Below are 19904 nucleotides of genomic sequence, written 5' to 3' on the forward strand. Positions count from 1 at the left end.
GTTCTTCAAAAACTCGGTCTTCATTTAACTAGAAGGTCCCTAGATCCTCTGTTTGGGAAAGAGATGCTTGGGACTCAGGCAACTGAAGTATTTTGCAAAAGATCTTCTCCAGTAGCCTCCAGTAGCTGGGAATGTCTCCCTTTTTCCTGGAGCAGTATTAATTTAATGACTGAGCGATCACATTGGAAACAAACCACATCAACATATAGCGTTACAGATGAAACTCATTCACTGGGATAACCTTCAAAAGGCACTATCACTGTCTTCAGACCCAGTCAAGCCCACTGGTGTGGGGAACACACAGTGAAAATGCCCTGTGCAATGAACTTGTAGGGTTAGAGCTGTTAATAATGTACAGGCATATCCCATACATTATGTATTAAGCTCAGGAGAGCTGAGCTAAAGTCACACATAGATCAAACAATGCATGGTATTGGACTTAAAGTACCTGAAAAGTGCCCCTGGACCCAAACTCAATGAGAAAAAGCAGCAGAGAGAGCTTCAGGCTGGCACCTCCTCAGTTGCTACGCCTGATCCAAAGCAGGAGTCATCAGTACATGTCAATGGTGGCAACAGCCTCAAGCTGATCTCCTCAACAGTCCTCTCTTTTGGGAGGGAAGGAAGGAATTAACACTGTCCCTGTTAATCCTTGGAAGAAAGTCATTATGCCAGGTCCCCAAGGAACACCTGTGCAATCCAGGGGTCTGCAGTATGTTTCATATATGGAGTGAGGGTAAGCTCTCCCTTTGGGAAACCAAGAGAAACCCTGCGCCAGGAATGCACCCTTGGGTGCTCTCTGCGGGAGTTACAGCTGAGGCAGACGGTGCAGGTTTTACTCTGGACATCATTCAGACAAACCTATTCTTGGCCCACTGAAAAACTGCAAGCTGCAGAATGCAATACAATACTTTGTGGTTCTAAAGGACCTTCCAAATGAGGGTCTCACATTAATTAATTAAGCCTCAGAGCACCTAGAAGGAAAATCTATCCTATTTTACCAGCAAGTGCAATGAGTATGCAAAGGTCACACAGAATAGAGGAGCAAAGGAAAGAGAGATCCTGGTATCCTGACTCCTGACTCCTTGCTGCATCTATTAGCTCATGAGTCCCCTCCAAGGGACACGCATGGAGGACAAAAGGTGACCCACAGCTGTGTCCCAAGGGGCACTGGCTGAGAGATTTAATAAGATGCAGGAGAATGACTAACGGGGTTACACAGATTGTCGCAGGTCAGTAAAGAATATGGCATTAAGAAAATTGATCCTTTGAAAGCCTCCAGCCACATGCTTATGTCAGAACCAGACGTGACTTGTGTCTGTGTTTCATACGACACCACCAAGTACCCACCAAAGGGCTTTCCTTCATGTTTAAATAATGAAATGCAATGTAATGCCAACAGGTGCTTTTTTCACAGGGAGAAGGGAGAAGAAGGGAAAGTGTTTGGGTAGGCTGAAGCAGAGCCCAGGTTTTCCCTGCCTCTCCCACCCCTCCCTGCCCTCATGGCTATGAGCAAGAGGTCACTGACGGCCAGACGTGCCCATCTGCCCACAATGCCGAGAGGACAAGCACATGGGCACTGGAAGAGGGAGTAGCCTGTGTATGACTGGGGTGTGTGTGCAGCGTGGCAGCTACGGTATCTGGGCAATAGACAGGAGGCTGCCATGGGGAAGAAAAAGAAAAGTGCTCTACAGGTCATCCTGGAAGATGGTTGGTATCACTGCGAGATCATTTCAGTTCACATGCTGCCAGACACTTGACTAAACCTCCTGGGGCTTCCTGAGCACACCATTTTGCTTCTTTCAAAGATCATATAATTTCAGTTTGCTTGGGCAGGAGACTTTTGTCAGTCTGCCAGACTAAAGTAAATATTAAGAGCATCGCTGTAGGGAAAGAATATAATGTATAATCAATAAGGGATATTCTGCCAAGCTCAGCTGGAACTTAGGGGTCAGCTGTGTAAATCAGCACATGTGTAAATTCCAGCAACAAATGCAATTACTCTTTGTTCTTTGTTTTGCAGCCGGAATAGAGTTTGATGGAGAAGTGGAAACTGACACAGAGAGTGAAGGTAATGTAGAGATTAACAAACGTGGTCTTGTTTGAAATGCAAGAGGTGATACCTTTTCTTTTTCTCTCTGACTTATGACTTGCTCTACAGCACGAACTCTTTCATGAGCTACTTGCAAGCAAGCAAGCAAGCAGATTTTTCCCTTGAGGTATGACTTATAACAGTGATATGTAAACCGCCATTCTTAAGCAGTCTGTCCTCTTCTCTCCATGTTCCTAGAGTCGGAGGCTGTCAGAGCCCACACTCCTTGGGAGCCAGCCCATAGTAAATCAGGCAGTGCAGTAAAGTACCACCCTGTGCAAGGCTGGGGCTGCTCTGCACCATACTGAGGTCGTGCTTGCTCTCTCTGTAATGCTTGCTTAGACTGTAATACACTGGGATCTTCATTATCATGGCCACAAGAAGATAATGATGAAGATGGATTGAAGGGAGAATTATGACTGTGTGGCAAATCAGGAAAAGCCTGTGACAGGACTAAAAACACCTTTAACTCTGCATGTGTTGTATGTCGAAAGCGAGAGAGCTAAGATCGTAACAGCACTGGATAGGTGATACAAACGTAGCTGTTGCTGGAAAAACAGTTCACAGCTGTGTCTGCATTACTCACAGAATATGACAAAGTAAACAGCAAACTACTGAGACTTTATTTTGGGGGTTTTTTTAATCATATCCACCTTTTCCATATAGGCAAAAGAGGCAGTAAGATAAGGGTAACAAATTAATACTTCGTATTTCATCTAATACTTGATAGGTTGCAAATACTAATAATAATAAAAAAACCCCCCCTAGATCATTTGCTATCCAAATTGAACATTTTCCCAAAGAGAGCAGATGATTCTTTGATCTAGATGATTGACCAAAATTCAGTTTAGATGGACCATTGCATAGTAACTGAAACCTGCCTAATGGCTCCTGAGAAATTCGTTGAAAGCTCCTTCTCATTCCCAGTGTTGAATGTCACAACCACTACCTACTAATTTTTTACCACTAAAAACAAGAAACTATTTGCTTGTCATTAATTTCTAGCTTTGCACCAAACCAAAAATGCAAATACTCAAATTCTTTCTTGCTTCTATTTTTCTCCCCTTTTAGGCTCCTCGTTTTACACTCTAGATCCCATTCCATCACCACTTCCTTCTTCCATTACAATATCTCCAACTCTTTACTTTCATCAGCCAGAAATTTTGAAAAATAAGAAGCTAGAATACTCTGGAAAACTTACAATTAATTTTATTATGCTTGGTAGTGAAAGAGATGGAGAGAGTTGGGGACTTTTGAAATTTTTTCCCCCTTTCCATAAAATTCTGCAATTAAATTGTACTCCAATCCTTTAAGCTGGAAGCATTTCTGACTTCTGGAAAGAGAAGGTTTTTAGTTTGCAATACCAGTAAGAATGAAACGTGCCTCAGAGACTATCTGCTCTTTTTCTTCTCTGAATATAGACCATCCAATATAAAAGAAAACTCAGAGAAAGAAAACCGGATACTGCCTGTGCTGTGCCTTTTCTCTCTATAAATAGAAGAACTCCATTCCCAGCCTTGAAAAGTAAACATCTTTCAAGGACATCGCATCAACAAGCAAACTACACATTGTGTAACAGACTGCAATTTCTGTTTCCTTTGTTCTGGTGTGTTTACAGGTCAGGGAGATATCTGCCTGTGCAGTCTGATGGATGGGCTTTTGCATTTGTTACTAATTTCCAATTTTCTTATGGTCACATGTCAGTCACTGATGTGCTAAATTCCACTGTCTTAAATGGGAGTTGCACAGCTAAAGAGTTCCACCTGGTTCTTGGACAGGGCATAACACAAAGCCCACCGAGATCAACAGGCAGCTGCTCTTTGAATTTGCCAGGGTTTGCATCAGGTGTCCTGGCTGCCAATGCTCTTCTGATGAATCTTTATTCTGCCAGCATGGATTTCCCAATGTAATTGTTTTTTATCACTTGCAGAAGATGAAGTAAAGGACAAGAAAACTAACAAACTACCCCTCAGGGAAACTGGCAGAGCAAACAGACTTCAAAGCAAAAAGCAAGAGAAAGACAAAGAAGAAAAAGAAGACAAAGAAGAAGATGAGAGCAAAGAGAAAGACAATGGCAGCCAACAAAACAGCGCTTCTAGGAGAAAAAATTACCAAAGGAAAAACAGAGATGGAAAAAAGGCAAGAGAGGAAGGAAGTCAGAAGAAAGACAGAGGCAAAACAGCTCCTACCAAAGATCAAAAAGAATCAGAAAACAAAGAAAAGAAAACAACCAAGAGAGGGAAGGAGGGGGAGAAAAAACAGAAGAAAGACAGGAAAAACAGGTAATTAAACAATCCCTGACTGTAGTGCCTTGTTCAGACTGGCAGCAATATTGGCATGCCAGTGGCATATGGAACAGAATGGCAAAACCAATAGACTGCAAATAAGTTCCTGCTCTCCTAAAAGAGACACAGTGGAAAACAGTGTAAAATGCCACAAAATCAAACTGTTTCCAAGTCGTTATCATTTCTCAGCCAGGGTCAGGTCTATGCATGTAGTAGAGTTTTAGTACCTACAACCAGGGGTAGAAAAATTACCCTAAAGAAGGTACTTTAAGAAATTTGGACGTGGAGACTTTTTTTGGTAGGTCTATGGAAACATTCCAGTTAAAATGGATCCCTTATATTTTCAAGTCTCTTCCTCTTCTAAATCTTGCTTATCCCAACCTTCAACTTCTCCCCATATCTCCCATTTTTTTTATGAAGGCATAAAAACCATTTTTCCAGAGGCAGCCGTGGCCCTGGTAGCTGTAAGCAATGTTCTATAGATGAAATGTGGCCCAAAGCACAGCATTGAGTGAATTGTAGTGGGGCACAAATGCCTCCTCATTATCCTGGCTGGAAAGAGCCCTGCTCTGAGTGTGATGGGCACTAGCATCACACTGAGCCAGGGGATGTCGAGGCACTGTGCCCACATCAGAGTGGAATCCCCAGGGCCAGCAGCAGCCAGCCTACCCCAAGCAATGCCTTCCCTCTAACCCCTGTGAACATTTCTGTGTCCTTTATTTTGTGTGTCTTCCAGTACTTCTTCTGCTTCCTCCAACTCATCTGATGAGGAGTCACTGTCAGAGGAAGAGCTCGCGATGCTGAAGGAGCAGGTGGAGCAAAAGAAAAAACTGATTTCCACCATGAGGAACAAGCCCTGGAGGATGGTGAAGAAGCTCTCAGTGCTCAGGTACCCATTAAAATGTGAACCCCCACCCCTGGGGTCTCTGCTGACTGTTGTCAGATGTCTTTCCATGAAATTACATATTTGCTGCTGCTGTAATGCCATTGTATCAGAAAAAGTGACAAGCAGAACCTGGCCATCCTGTCTGGGTTCAAATGATCACAGTTAAAATGTGCAATCTGATTTTCAGCCTCTGTAACCAAAGAACTGACAAAGTGCAAATCTGTTCAACTGATACCCATGGCCAGGTCATTCTACCCTCCTATATAAAGCCAAATGACTCACTCCAGTCAGGCTACTTGTTAAAGCAAACGCTGTACCCTGGCTTGCTTATTCATGTCTTTTGTCATGCAGAAATCAGAGCAGCACAGTGCCATGTTAGTGCACAGTCGTGAGATGGGGCTTCTTGGAATAAATGCTGTATTCTTTTCAGAGGTTTATGGAATGAAGGTAAATCTACCACACAGCCCCTGATGAAGATGGGAACAACTCAGGCAGCTGCAGAGACCCCTTAGTGCTTGGCAGTGGGGGACGGTGGGGCAGAGCAGACCAGGGAAATCAAAACTCACAGGTTGACAGGGAATGGCTCATAACAAACCATTCCCCTGTCAGGGTAATGATTCAGCTCCCAGCTCTACTGCTTAAGGAAACTCTGAAACCCCTTTCTACAAGGAGAGATTTCAAAATAACATTGCAAAGTACACACACATTTTCTTTTTAACTAAAATCCAAGCTATGTTGAACCATGACACAGCCCCACAGGGAGTGCTTATGCCTCTGCTCCATGTTTGCTGAGAGGTTACTCAAAGCTGCAAGGACTGGGCTGTGAAAGCTGACAGTCACCATGTGTCTTGGTTTCTCTTTTTTATGTCCTGAAGGCCAGGACCTGTTCCATCTTCCAATAAAATCAGGAATTGTGAACTCTGCCAATTACTTTTGAAAATCTAGGTAAGTTTCCCTATAACAGGGAAACTGTTAAAGTAGGTCTCCACCTCACAGTTGTGCTCTGAGCCTGAGTTCATAACAAACTCTTATGGCCCTAAAATTCCAAATTTCTGTAAGAAAAGAAACAAACAGCAAAGCAGAGTTATTTTTGATGCATTTTTTCCCTGTTGTGTAGGATCCTGACTAAAATTCTACTTAGGATCATGTTTGACAATGTACCTCCATACTTCATATTATTTCTGAGTGATAGCAATCATCACTACCTACTAATGAACCTGAACAAAACTGTTTCATTGCTTGTGCAAGGGTCTCCAGAAAGGCTCTCAGCACGCTGTACGTTCATTGGATATTTTTGGTTTCATAAACTCAGTCATGAGAGAAGAAATTATTAGCCCCATTGCACAGATGAGGGCTGTAAAATACAAAGAGAGCAAAACAATATGTTCAAGACTCTGAGATCTGAGTTTAGGTTTGAAGTCACAGGTGATTTTCCCAAGGTTACAGGCTGACCTAGCCAACTATTTATACTAAGTGGAAGTCCATCTTTCCCACAGGCTTAAGATGGCAAAAAACCTCCCAGCTCCTGAAATTTAATATCTTCTCATTGGCAACACCAATATACAGTACAATTTTATTCACAAGCCCAGCATACTCAGCATAACAGCATCCTAGACTATTTTCTCTGCATTTCCCTAAGATATCCTAGTGTAAAACTAATTTCATTTTGCAGCTTGACTTTACTCCTGACTAGTGTGTACACTCATTCCTCTGGCACTGAGATTATCCCCTTGGGCCATTTGCATATCTCTGATATTTATCCTGGGAGGTGTTCATAAAAGGAAACTCTGCATCCTCTTGAAGTTTATTTCACTAGGCAATGTTATTTTCTTCTTGACAAATGCATCAGGAGAGAGAAATTATAACAGGTATGCAGGCTGAGAGAGCTCTGCTGCGAGAGAAATGGGCAGGCTTTTAATTTGCACTCAGGGAGAAGTGTGGAACAAGATTTGGGACACTAACACTCCTTAAAGCTAATATAAAACATCTCTGCATGAGTGTGAATGCTTTGGGGACCTGATAGCTAGTCCTGGGTGGGTGTCTGAGCTCTACATGGCACAGCAACTGAGCAGCAGAGAGCAAGTGGGGAGAGACACCAAGTGCCCACCTTCCTACAAGCACAGTTGCTTATCCCACTGGTGCAGGCAGGGGTGAAAAAACTAGAGACCCCTTTGCTGTTCCAATAACCTACTTGTTTATTTTCCTACTAGGGAGGCACAAGATTTTGTAGAGAAGTTTGAAGGAGCTCTGGGAAAAGGAAAGGGCAAAAAGCTGTATGCATATAAGATGATGATGGCGAAGGTAAGTGCTACAGCGATGTCAGGGAAGGGCTTGGATACTCAGTTATGTGTTCAGCACATTTGTAAGTTTACTGACCTTTGTTTGGCAAAAGAGGCACAAGGAAGTCAGAATAAAACTTCCTGCCTACATTCAAAAAAATACTAGTTGGCTTCAAATTTATGACTATTGCAGAAAGAACGGGGGGAAATTTACCCCAACCTGAACCTCATTGTGACATTTCCTGAAGCAGGGAAAACCATGGCTTTCTGGCTGCAATCTCCAAAACCTTGATATGTGAGAAAAGAAATCCCTAAAGAGGAAAGAGGCCTTGCCAAACTCTTGCACTACCCCTAGTCCTGTATAATTTCCTCTCCAGTGATGAGGAGATAACAGGGAGAACGATGGCTGCGTTTTAAGACTGAAGTTGGTAGCCAAGTTGCATGTTGTCATGGAGATTATATTGAGAAGTTCGAAACAGAGCCAGACTTGAGATTATGAAATCAATGGGAGTTTAGCTGCTTGGCCTGGTGAGGAAAGATTCAAGCTCACTGTTTTGTCAAACTAAATTTTGTTTTAAATAGAGTTTGTTCTGAACCAATTCTTCCAATCCAGAGCCAGAACTGAATTTCCCCTCCTTATATAATCTGATCAATCCATAGTACAACTGCAGCTTTCCAAAAGCCTGGAAAGGTTAAAACTCTTAAAACTCAATTAATAAATGTGAACACTTGGAAGTGGGGGGGATTTTTGGTTGAAGGAAGTTTCTGAAATAGTCCAAAAGATAAGACCCAGACCAGAGCTCCTGCCTTGGACTTTGCACCCACACCCAACCATGCCACCAAACTCTGAGATAAGAAAGCCCTACTTCAGAGCAGATCCCCTCTTCACACCTCTCTGCTTACTGCAATGTTGTCTTGTTTCAGAAATGGGTGAAATTTAAGAGAGACTTTGAAAATTTTAAAACTCAGTGCATTCCCTGGGAGATGAAGATAAAGGAAGTGGAGAGTAAGTTGAAGTCGCTGTGTGGTGGCAGTGGGACATTTTCTACGATAGCCTTGTCTTCATGCAGTGTTCCAATTTCCTGGTCCACAGTCTCCACTCACCCTGGGCATCAGTGCCAAACAAGGAGCACACACCCCTGGCAGCTCCAGGTGTTGCACTCTCCAGCAGTTGTGGGGACTGTTGGGAGGCTCATGGGAAAGGTGTTGGGGAGACCTGAGGGTAAAGGGTTGCTGAGGACAGCTGAACCCACCTAAACTCCTAACCATGAAATGTCCTCTGCTTTAAGGTCACTTTGGCTCCTCCGTTGCTTCCTACTTCATATTTCTGCGGTGGATGTATGGAGTAAATCTTGTCCTTTTTGGGTTAATATTTGGACTAGTTATAATTCCAGAGGTAAGTGCTTAATTCTCCTTTCAATAATATCTTGCCCTTTGCTTGACACAAACATGACATTGACCGGACAAATGCCTTATAACAGGCATCACTTTAGAAAAATGAAATGCCTGAGGACAATTATTTACAAAGACTTACTGACACAGGAGCAGAAGTTGGATTGATATCAGGAGACATAAAATGCTATCAAAGATCCTGCCCATCCAGCAGCTGAAACAGGGGCTCAACAACCTATCTAATTCAAGGCCAGTTTTACATTTTAGCTAAAGTTAAGGACATGATATTCCAATCCTAGGCACAAGATCTGGTCTGCAAGAGCCACAAGATTGTGCTCTGAAAATAATTAAATACCCTCACTTTTGGGCCCTCTGAGGGGCATGGCCAAGGGGCAGCAGCCATGACACAGTCCCTCAGGGAACAGACAATTTCCCAGCACTTTGTCCACTAACATTTCCTTGGGAAATAACCTTTTTTTTTTTGTACTTCCAATTCATATGATTCACCAGCAATTGTTTTATTTTGTTTTTTTTTTTTTTAATTCTCATTCTTCTTGGAGAATTAAAAGCATCTCATAGCCAACTTTATATGATTGCTTATTGAAGAATTTTTTAATGTAGCCATTACAGCTCTGGCTAAATTACTCAGTGCAGTATTTAAAGGCTGTGCAATCCACAGACAGTGGCATCTGTTCTGTTCAATGCAGAATTTTATGGAGCAAAAATGCACTGCAGAATGTCTCCTGAGGACTGTGCTTTTGTTCCCCTTAATGTGCTTGCTCACACTATCGAAAGGGAAAGCTCAGTTTCCTCCCAGGACGAGGAGACATAACCATTAACACTGAACAATACAAATGTGGTTGGTTAGGAAATATGCATATGGCAGGAGCTTTTGTCTCTGAAGTGTGCACACTGTTACTCGCTGCCTACTGAGCTGTTACGATACAGAGAGTAGCTGGGCAATAAACATTTAATCATAAATTATTTTGGGTGTAATTAGATAGCCCTGAAAAATAAGTGATAGATGATATGCTAGGACCTTTCTAGGCTATGAATGCTAATGAGAGATTTTGGTATAGGCACCAGTCAGCTTGTAAATATAATAATACTCCACAGCCCTTGGCATACACTGTCTGGACTTCTACTGCTGCTCCAGCTGCAAGACCTGCTTTGTATGGTGCCATCAGGACAGGCTGTGCCATAAAAACTATTCTTTGCATCTTTTTGTCACTTTTTTTTTCACAAACCTAATTGCCCTTTACCTCACCTTGAGAACATCTTTCCATTCAAGACTGAAAAATACAAATTATATTGCAAGCTTGACCCAGAGCTCTCGACTTCTCTCAGAGGAGGAGCTCTGCACAAATAGATGAAGCTAATCCCTTTACTGCATTAGACCCATGAAGTTCAAGCAAAGAACTCCTTTCTAAACTAAGGACATTTCAACTGCAGCTGCTCATTGAAGGATACAGTTTCTCCAAAAAGTATTTCCTGTGCAATGGATGTGGCCAGGGAAAGAGAAGTCCTCTTGTTATTTGAATGAAATTAATACTAAATATTAACAATAAATTTAATACTGTACATTCATGTATTTACTTTGCACTAAATATTAATATATATAATTAACACTAAGTAATTATAAATTAAAATAATGCTAAGCAGTTTTTAAAAACTGCTACTCTGGCATTAAGAAATAAAATATATATATCAAAATCAACAGAAAAGGAAAACCAACCACAAGCAAAATAAAAGACTCATTAAGAAAAAAAAAACAAAAAACAAACTGTTAAAAACTCTTTGGGGTTTAACAGTATACATGCATCACTGTTATTAACGTTCCCAAGGTCCTGATGGGAATGCCATATGGGAGTTTGCCAAGGAAAACTGTACCCCGGGCTGAACAAGCAACGGCCATGGATTTTTCGGTTCTCTGGGATTTTGAGGTAAGCACACGAATGTTAATCATAAAAGATGGGTTGAATACCTCCTAAACCCCTCAGAGGTTAGTGGTGCTACAAGGATGAATTTGTCCCAAGATAAACCAGCAGAGCATCTATTTCTTCCAGAAGAAAAGTCTGGAAAGCCTTTTGTTGCAACAGAATCTGTGTGGATGCTGAGATTTCTGGCCAAAACAGGATGTCCACATGCAGACATCTGCATATGGATTTGAACCACCTCCATACACAAATGTGTTGCCTCGTGTACATCAGACATGTGTAGACACGAAAGACATTTTGTGGCTTCCAGCTGGAAAGGAATCAAGCACCCAGGTGAAAGGCTGGAGCTGCTCCAAACCAGGCAGCCAGACAGAGACTTCAAGCTGCAGACCCCCATTCACCAGCAGGAAGCACTTTGCCAGACTACTGAAAGTGATTGGGAAAGGGATTGCTCCCCATGTCCCTGCCCTCCCTGTTCCCCTGAAATATTTACATGAGCCTGAAGTGGGAAACAAAGTTTAGGACTTGCACCCAAAGGAAGACCCCAAGTTTCCAGCCATCTCTGGGTGCTTGCCTGCAATACCAACCAACTCTTAAAACTCAATTAATAAATGTGAACACTTGGAAGTGGGGGGGATTTTTGGTTGAAGGAAGTTTCTGAAATAGTCCAAAAGATAAGACTCAGACCAGAGCTCCTGCTTTGGACTTTGCACCCACACCCAACCATGCCACCAAACTCTGATATACAAAAGCCCTACTTCAGAGCAGATCCCCTCTTCACACCTCTCTGCTTACTGCAATGTTGTCTTGTTTCAGAAATGGGAGAAATTTAAGAGAGACTATTCAGGGGGTGAAAACTTTTGGATGTAACCAGCACCTTGGGATCTGACTTTCAAAGCAGTTACTTCTGGAAATATATTTTTAATGCTTGTCAGAGCACTGGCCCACATGCTACAGTCCTTCTGTAATAAACCCCTTTGTAATTTCCTTAGCAAAAAGAAAAAGAAAAAGAAAAAGAAAAAGAAAAAGAAAAAAAGAAAAAGAAAAAGAAAAAGAAAAAGAAAAAGAAAAAAAGAAAAAGAAAAAGAAAAAGAAAAAGAAAAAGAAAAAGAAAAAGAAAAAGAAAAAGAAAAAGAAAAAGAAAAAGAAAAAGAAAAAGAAAAAGAAAAAGAAAAAGAAAAAGAAAAAAAAAAAGAAAAAGAAAAAGAAAAAGGAAAAGAAAAAGAAAAAGAAAAAGAAAACCAACCAAATAAAAAACAACCAAACAAAAAAAGCTACTTTGTTGAAAACCAGATTTTTTAAGCTAATTTAATAATAAGGCTTCAAGTACTGCTGTCCAGGAACCTGCCAGGGCCAGGCCTTCATTTACCCCCATAGTCTGCTGAGGATCCTTTCAACTCTTTCTCTCCCATCACTTTCCCAGCTGCCAGAATCCAGAATTCAGAGGTGAATTAGGGACATTTTTCATAGGAAAAATTGTAAGGAATGAAAAGCTCATTTGAGCAGTGCACTGTAAAAATACAAGAGGTAGCATTTAAACTCATTCAGAAAAGAAAAAAAAAAAAAAAAGATGAAATAAAACTCCAAACCAAACAATCTGAAGGAGTGTTGATTAAATGCAGCTGCTGATTTTTTGGGGGAGACCATAAGTAATAGCCCTATCAATAAGGAAACTTGTCTCTGGATGAGGAAATGCTTACTCCCATGACCTGCCAGTCTCCTGCCTCTGGCTCGGTGCACGCATCTACATTCCCCTGCTGTCACTGAGGTGCTGGTCCTCTGAACCCCTCTGCCAGACAGGTCCCCATCCAGTACCCATTCCCTTCCTGTCTGTATCGGGGAGTGACCATCCAAGCTCAAGAAGCATCTCCAGCTATGGGGCAACACTGTATACCGACACCCTCTGCAGCCAGGAGATGTCAAATGGAGCCCTGTGCAGAGGTCTGCCCTTTGAAAATGAATGGAGGTTCATTCCAGCACGCTCCACAGGAGAGGTGCAGGGGGGAAATATATATCAGCGTAGGCATAAATGAAGGGTCAATACCGTTACACTGAAAAATACCTTTCAGGAGAGAGGAGCTGGGGAAATGTATGCTTTGGCAGGAAAGAGATCACATCATGGATTTCTAGAGGAGTAGAAAGGAATAAATCTCACTTGGACACCAGACACCATGTCTCACAAATGGAGTTTAAAGAACATACTGGATGATGTGAGCAGAGAAACTAATTTTTCAGTCTCTGGCATCTGATGAATCAAGAAGACAAAGGTTTGGAATTACAACCTGAGAAGCAAACTTCAGCAGCGTCTTCCAGGGACATTATATTTTACAAGGCTTTCCTCCACACACCTCCCCAGCAAATACTGTGTGCAGCAGGCTACCAGCCCCAAGTAGCCATGTTGTGGTGTGCCAGCCACAGGCTTGCTGCACTGGTATAAACACACACAGAATGGTCCTGGACCTGTGGCACTGAGCTTTGTGCAGGGCAAAAATGCAGCTTCCGTGGCACCTGGGGGCACCAAACCTTTTTTTTAGGTTAGGAATAAAAAGCCTAGAGTTTTGGGGGAGCTTAGTTTAGTTGCTCAAGTAAAGGTGGTCAAACGCTGGAAGAGAGGCCCAGAAAGGTTGTGGGGGCTCCACCCTTGGAGATTTTCAAAGCTCAGCTGGACATAGCCCTGAGCCACAATTCCTTTTGCAATTGGAAGTGCTTTGGGTGGGGGGCTTGGCTAGACAGCCTCCACAAGCCCTTTTACATGTAAACCCTTCAATGTCTCTAGACAAGGTCCATTACACAGGCTCTGATATGAGCTTCAAGTTATATCTTTCTAAAGACTTGGACAGAGGGGAGCTTGCTCAGCTATCATGGCCAGACTGATTAAGTACTCTTAACTTAGGAGCTGAAAGACAAGGGGCAAAAAACAGAGAAGTGCAATGTGCAGTGATGCACATCGACTTGGACGAGATATGACAGAAAAACAGGGAGAGATTGCTAATGTGGATTAGGTGATCTGCATGCTCGTTGAATGCCTAACAGATTGCACAGCAAAAAATAGATTTACTTGAGACAACATGGTTGATATTGTGCCTGAGCTCTGTTTTCCACAGGAAAGTAATGCTTTGATTTCACTCTTTAGTTATATTTGCTCTGCAGGTGGTAGCCAGTAAAAGGAACTAAATCTGCAAGGCACTGAGCATCAGCTGCCTCCTACCTGAAAGTAAAAGTTTCACATCATGGTGGGGAGACTTTGCTACATCTTTTCTACAAGATCTGAGTGTTTGATTATTGACTTAGAGAAGTGGGTGGGCCACAACCACAAAGAGCAATAAGGATGTTTTTCTGGGAAAGATGAAAGAGTGATGGATCAAAACTATATTTTAGTTTTAAGCCACTGCCCTCTTACATGCTCTCCCTCATCTTCCCTCTCTTAGGATGATAAACTCTTAAGAAGATGCCTGTCAAAGGTGGCAGGGCAGCAAACACAAGAATGAGACCTTAAAAATTTTTCCAAGTCGATTTTCCTTGTTTTAAATCTTCAGTTTTTTTCTAGAAACCCCTTTTCTGCAGAAGAAAAGCTGCACAGCTTACACAGGATTGCTTTTGCTTTACCTCCAGGGCTACATTAAATACTCAGCACTCTTTTATGGCTACTACAACAACCAGAGGACAATTGGCTGGTTGAAATACAGGCTGCCAATGGCATATTTCATGGTTGGGATCAGCGTGTTCGGCTACAGCCTGATGGTTGTTATAAGATCGTAAGTGCAGCTGACATTGCCCCCTCTGCAAAATCCATCCAGATGTGTTTCACAGCTGGGCTCCCCTCCATGGGCACCCAGAATTGGTCCATCCTTGGCTGGATGGCTGGAAGAATGTGGGGAAATGTGTGCCCGCTGTTTTCATGCGCTTGGCCTCCCCATCCACCACCCTGCCTCTGGTGGGTGGGGGGACCTGGGCACTCCCCTGCCTTGACCATGTACTCATGTGCACTATTTTGAACCCTTCCTACTCCAGCCATCTTCTCGTCTTCTCTAGATCTCTTTAACCCTTCCTCCAACATTACTACAGGGTCATTCAAACAGGTAGATTTTGTAAATGAAGGAGGATTTTACTTGCAGTAAATTTCAAAGGTTCCTTTTGCATCCTTTCATTGCAAAATAAACATTCCTGAACTCCAATGCAGGTCCCACAGATGGTGCAAGGGTTGCAGAGAACAGCCAAATGCTAGCAGACTGTATTTGTTGATTCCCTAAACAAATTGGTGGAATTTAAAAGTGCCTCTTGTGCACTGTCCCCAAACACCAGTAAGGCTCCCACAGCATCCTCAGGGCATTGAGGATACAGCCAGTGCACTTGTCAGTCCTGTAATGGTCTCTGCACAATTAAAAATGAAAAAATAAAGCCCTTCTATCTCTGCCTGAAGGACACACCATGAAAAGGTCTTCCTTTCTTTGGAAGAAAGAATAAGCCCGTGGATTTGTATCGCTTGCTGAAACTGGCCATTTTGCTGTACAGCAGAAAGAGCCTCTTGAGCCTTTGGCTGGAGTGGGACATGGGGATTTTCTGTACATTTGCCATGAAATTGCAGCATGTCTAGTCTTGCCTTCCTTGAGGGACTAGTGCTAGGAACTCTAGGGGGCCTTACAGAAGGATTTCAGGGATCAAATAATAGAGAAGAAACAGCAGAAGCCATGTCTGCTCCTACGCTGATTAACAAGAATAATCCTTTTTCTCTCCCTGCATGACTTGCTGCAAGCTCTTTGGCTCCAGCATTGTGCAGCAAGTGAAGTCTCACTAAAACTTTGTGCTGCAGTGGGTGTATTGGACAGGACATGGAGGTTTTGACTAAATTTAACTAAAGGTAGCCATAACCATGTAATGCAGCCTAGGACACCCAGAAGCACCCAGTAAATAGACTTTCATCATGTGCCAGCTGGACAAAGCAATCCTTAACCTCCTTAATCACCTACACTATCACAGTTTTACTCTGTATCACTATTTTTTATAGAAGACCTGCATAGCCCTGACAGTTGACAGTTCAGTCCTCCTTAGACCTAAAGTCTAATGGCACATTTTAGCTATTCCCAAACCCCAAGAATGGTTGCTCTTACCCAAGCTTTGCAAAGCTGAAGGGTACATGGTGGCTCTGTGGAACAGTGTCTGACCTTGCCACTGCACACTTCCTTCTGCAGGATGGCACGCAATGCCAACGAAAGCACGGCAGACGGGGACGATGCCAACTTTATTTTCAGCTGGAAAATGTTCACCAGCTGGGACTACCTCATTGGCAACCCAGAGACAGCAGACAACAAGTTTGCATCCATCACCACCAGCTTCAAGGTAAACCTAACTGTCCTCTGCCTGCTCCTGGAGACACTCCCAGCACCTACCAATGGCAGAGATTTAAGGGGAAATATGGATACCTACTCAGCACCGCTACATGTGAACAGAGTATGGTGCTGACCCATGGCAGCTCCAGCTTCTGTGACCTGCTTCCCCTAATACCCTTTTTTCAGCTTTTAAAAGAATTTGTATTAATTTAGAGTGAAGTTCCCCTGGGATATGTCAGACTCTTTGCCATTTGATATCTATCTTTCGGTTGGACCAGGATGCCTCTATGAAGCTTAGTTTGAATTTAACCAAAACTACCAAGTTGGATATAGCCAGAATAGCAGAAGATTGCATTTCATAGGGTGAAAAACCTTGTGATGTTGCCTTTTGCTTGGTGCTGCAAGATATCCATTCAAATTTCTTGAGCACCCCTGTTTTTTTCAGGAGTCTATTGTAGATGAGCAAGAAAGCAACAAGGATGAGAATATCCATCTGAGGAGGTTCCTGCGGGTTTTGGCCAATGTCCTCATTATATGCTGCTTGTGTGGGAGTGGCTACCTCATTTATTTTGTGGTGAAACGCTCCCAGACATTTTCCAAAATGCAAAACGTTGGGTGGTATGAAAGAAATGAGGTAAGGAAACTTTTCTTCCAGTTTTCTGCTGGGATAATTTGCTTTGGACATCAGCAAATTAAATTGCCACAAGTTGAGGACAGCATCCAAGACATGGGGATTCCCTATCAGGGCCCAGGAGTCCCCTTCAATACCTTTGCACTTGTTGTAGCTGCAATGCACTTTGATGTCACTGAAAATTCCTTAGGCAAATTAACTCCCACAGAGAAGGGCAAATACTCCTATAATAAATCACTAGAAAAGTCAATGGCTTTTCAGCACTTTCAACACCGATCACCATCCTAAGAATCAAATTGCAGAACACTTACAAACTCTGTTGTACAAAAAAGCTCTCTGGGTGTCAAAAATGTCCATATTCAGACAAAACTCTAAAATTAAACCTTTGTCATCCACCTTAAATAATGGGGAAAAAAATTTCAATTGTCAAAGTTTTCCTGTGTCTGATTTTGGAATGAGAAGTTCAAATCTTTAAGCTCTCCACATACAGCAAAAAATATTTCAACCTATAGAAAGGTTTAATTTCAATGTCTAGTATATTATCATGTATTTATATATCAAAGCCAAATTAAATTCAAAGCCACGCATTTTCAAAATTCCTTCAGAAAACTTTAGACAGACAGCACTTGCTTAAAAAAGTGCTTTGATTTATCACTATAGATTTTTCCCAGAGAAGAAAATCTCATTATAAAAAAAAGTTTAATGTCTGACCCTTTCCAGGTAATAATGTGAGATCTGAATAAATATAGTGCTGAGTACTGTTATTTCTCCTGGAAAGAAAAGCACAAAGAGGAGTCAAAGACTGCCTGCACCTGTACAGATACAGGCCACGGGCCTGTAGGGCTATAAAAAAAATTTAAAGTCTGTAAGTCATGCTTGAGCTAACCTTGAGTAGCCATTGCTATTGCACAACTTAGTATCTGGCATGATAAAGAGGAACAAAGATACCACTGGGGCATATTATCTTGAGCTGCAAAACAGATCTTGATGTGCTTCCCTTCAAGTCTGTAAATGCCTTCTGCAAAAGCAAAGGTGCTGAATGTGGAAAATAAACATTAGCATTTACTAATTATCTTTATGCACACAAGCCAAGTCTTGTGCTTCCTCTGAAACTAAAATAAGAACCTTGGAGCTGATGCAAGCAATACTGCAAGGTACTTGAGGAATCTAAATATTCATGAGTCTGGACTGACAGGGAGCAAATTCTTTGGAGCTCATCCCTTTGAGATAAGAGCAAAAGTGCTCCTGCAAGAGCAACGACTTGCAACCCAGCCCTGAAGTCTGACGCTGTGCTGCCTGCACACTAAGCAAAGCCAGAAGCTGAGTTTGCTTTGACTCCCTCCCCTTTATAAACCCTTCAGAAATATCCAACCAGTTGCTGGCAGCTCCCGCTCTGCTCAAAGTAAGATAGTCACTGTTGTTACTACTAGCAGTTATCTCATTTTCCTCATGTGGCAGGTTGAAATTGTGATGTCCTTGCTGGGCATGTTTTGCCCTCCGTTGTTTGAAACCATCGCTGCACTAGAAAATTACCATCCCCGCATCGGGCTGAAATGGCAGCTGGGGCGGATCTTCGCACTCTTCCTGGGGAACCTCTACACATTTTTGTTGGCCTTGATGGATGACGTCAATGAAAAAGTAAGAGCTGAGGCAAAAAGCCACGGTCAAATAGCATTTCCCAGAGTCGAGGGTGAACACAGCCTGTCCCCACAGCCAGCAGGGACAGCCACCCCCTTAGCAGCAGGTGTTTGCTCTGTCCCCAGTCCTCTTGAGCAGTGCCCCAGGGACACTCACCAAGCAGAGTCTCTGGCTTCTCTTTACAGCCCTGGGAAGAGGATAATTATTGTCTCCCTATAATCACAGCATGTCAGGGAATTCTATTTTTTTCTCCATCTGACACTGTATGCAATTTCTATTACTGTAGACCCTGAGGATAGTTTATAATCCTCCTCCCCTGCCTCCCCTCTTTAACATTATCCTGGTAGCGTGTTGTGGGCAGATAGCTGCAGGAAAGGATAAACGTCTAACTCATCCACAGAAAAAATTGCTCTGTTTTAAAGTGAGAAGAATTAGAAGAATTGAGGCGGTTTGCTCTGCCCTGAAAAATTATGAATAATGCGAAGGAGGAGGACTGGGTGAAGGCTACATCTGCATACAGGAGTCTTGAAGGAGCTCTGACTCCTCCATGTGCAGGGAGCACATTGCTTGTTCCCCAAAAGCTCACAGAGCCTTGACCTGCTCTCGGCAGCTGCTCCCCTGCTCCTGGCAAAAGAGGAGTTTCTGTGCTATTGTTGACACTGTAACTCTGTTGTGGACAGATGTTTATACAAGAGGTGGTAACTGGTAAGGAGGAGGGAGGAACTCAGCGCCTTGGATTTCTTCTAACACCTCCATGTTTTCTACTTTCTGATGTTTTTGTCTGGGGGCCGTGTCTCTTCATTGCAGCTGGCAGAAGAGGATGCAGTGAAAAACATCACGCACTGGACACTGCTCGGTCACCACAACTCATCTGCAGGGAATGACAGCACTGTCACCCCACCTCCCCTTGACCCTGCAGATGTGCCCAGGGGACCCTGCTGGGAGACAACTGTTGGCATTGTAAGGAATTCATTATGTTGCAAGTCTTTGTCTTGGTTTGGGATGGTCCATTTTTGTTTTTCTCATTGATGTCTTTAACATTTCCAGGCTTGAAGTTTTCCTCACACACAGCAGCTCTTTCCCCCACTCTCATACAGCACCACCAAGGAAATACAAGCCCTTGGCTGTGATTCTCAAGCCATGGCGGTGAAATCCTCAGCTGGAAGCAACCACGGCATGCACAGCTCTGAGGCACTGGCTGTGAAGAGCACAAAAGGCCAGGCAGTCTGCAGCCATGCCTGCACCATGTTCTTGTTCAGATCATGACTGGCCTTTGAAGCAAACCTCTCTTCTCCATTTACTGTTGCCCATATTCCAGAGAGGCTTTGGTGCAGGCATAAAACCCAGCCTGAGGACATGCCTCAAGGGAACTCCTGACATGTCCCAATCTATAATGGAGCACGAGACCACGGGATGAAAGCAGAATTAGGCAAAAGTAAG

General features: G+C 42.9%; 1 protein-coding gene across 1 annotated transcript in view; it reads left to right on the plus strand.

The window, feature by feature from the left end:
• Positions 1 to 1661: 1661 nt before the first annotated feature.
• TMC2 (transmembrane channel like 2) overlaps positions 1662 to 19904 on the plus strand; it is a 30673-nt gene continuing 12430 nt past the window's right edge. The window contains exons 1-13 of the mRNA XM_066193065.1: positions 1662 to 1707; positions 2021 to 2068; positions 4020 to 4371; positions 5111 to 5263; positions 7471 to 7561; positions 8464 to 8545; positions 8829 to 8935; positions 10776 to 10874; positions 14481 to 14623; positions 16058 to 16205; positions 16641 to 16829; positions 18285 to 18464; positions 19272 to 19424. Coding sequence (XP_066049162.1) covers positions 1662 to 1707; positions 2021 to 2068; positions 4020 to 4371; positions 5111 to 5263; positions 7471 to 7561; positions 8464 to 8545; positions 8829 to 8935; positions 10776 to 10874; positions 14481 to 14623; positions 16058 to 16205; positions 16641 to 16829; positions 18285 to 18464; positions 19272 to 19424 — 1791 coding nt within the window. The remainder of the gene's footprint in view (positions 1708 to 2020; positions 2069 to 4019; positions 4372 to 5110; positions 5264 to 7470; positions 7562 to 8463; positions 8546 to 8828; positions 8936 to 10775; positions 10875 to 14480; positions 14624 to 16057; positions 16206 to 16640; positions 16830 to 18284; positions 18465 to 19271; positions 19425 to 19904) is intronic.

This window comes from Chamaea fasciata, unplaced genomic scaffold (assembly GCF_029207755.1).
Source record: "Chamaea fasciata isolate MVZ Bird 193981 ecotype frontalis unplaced genomic scaffold, bChaFas1.0.hap1 SCAF_1, whole genome shotgun sequence".
In the NCBI taxonomy this organism is placed as follows: domain Eukaryota; kingdom Metazoa; phylum Chordata; class Aves; order Passeriformes; family Sylviidae; genus Chamaea; species Chamaea fasciata.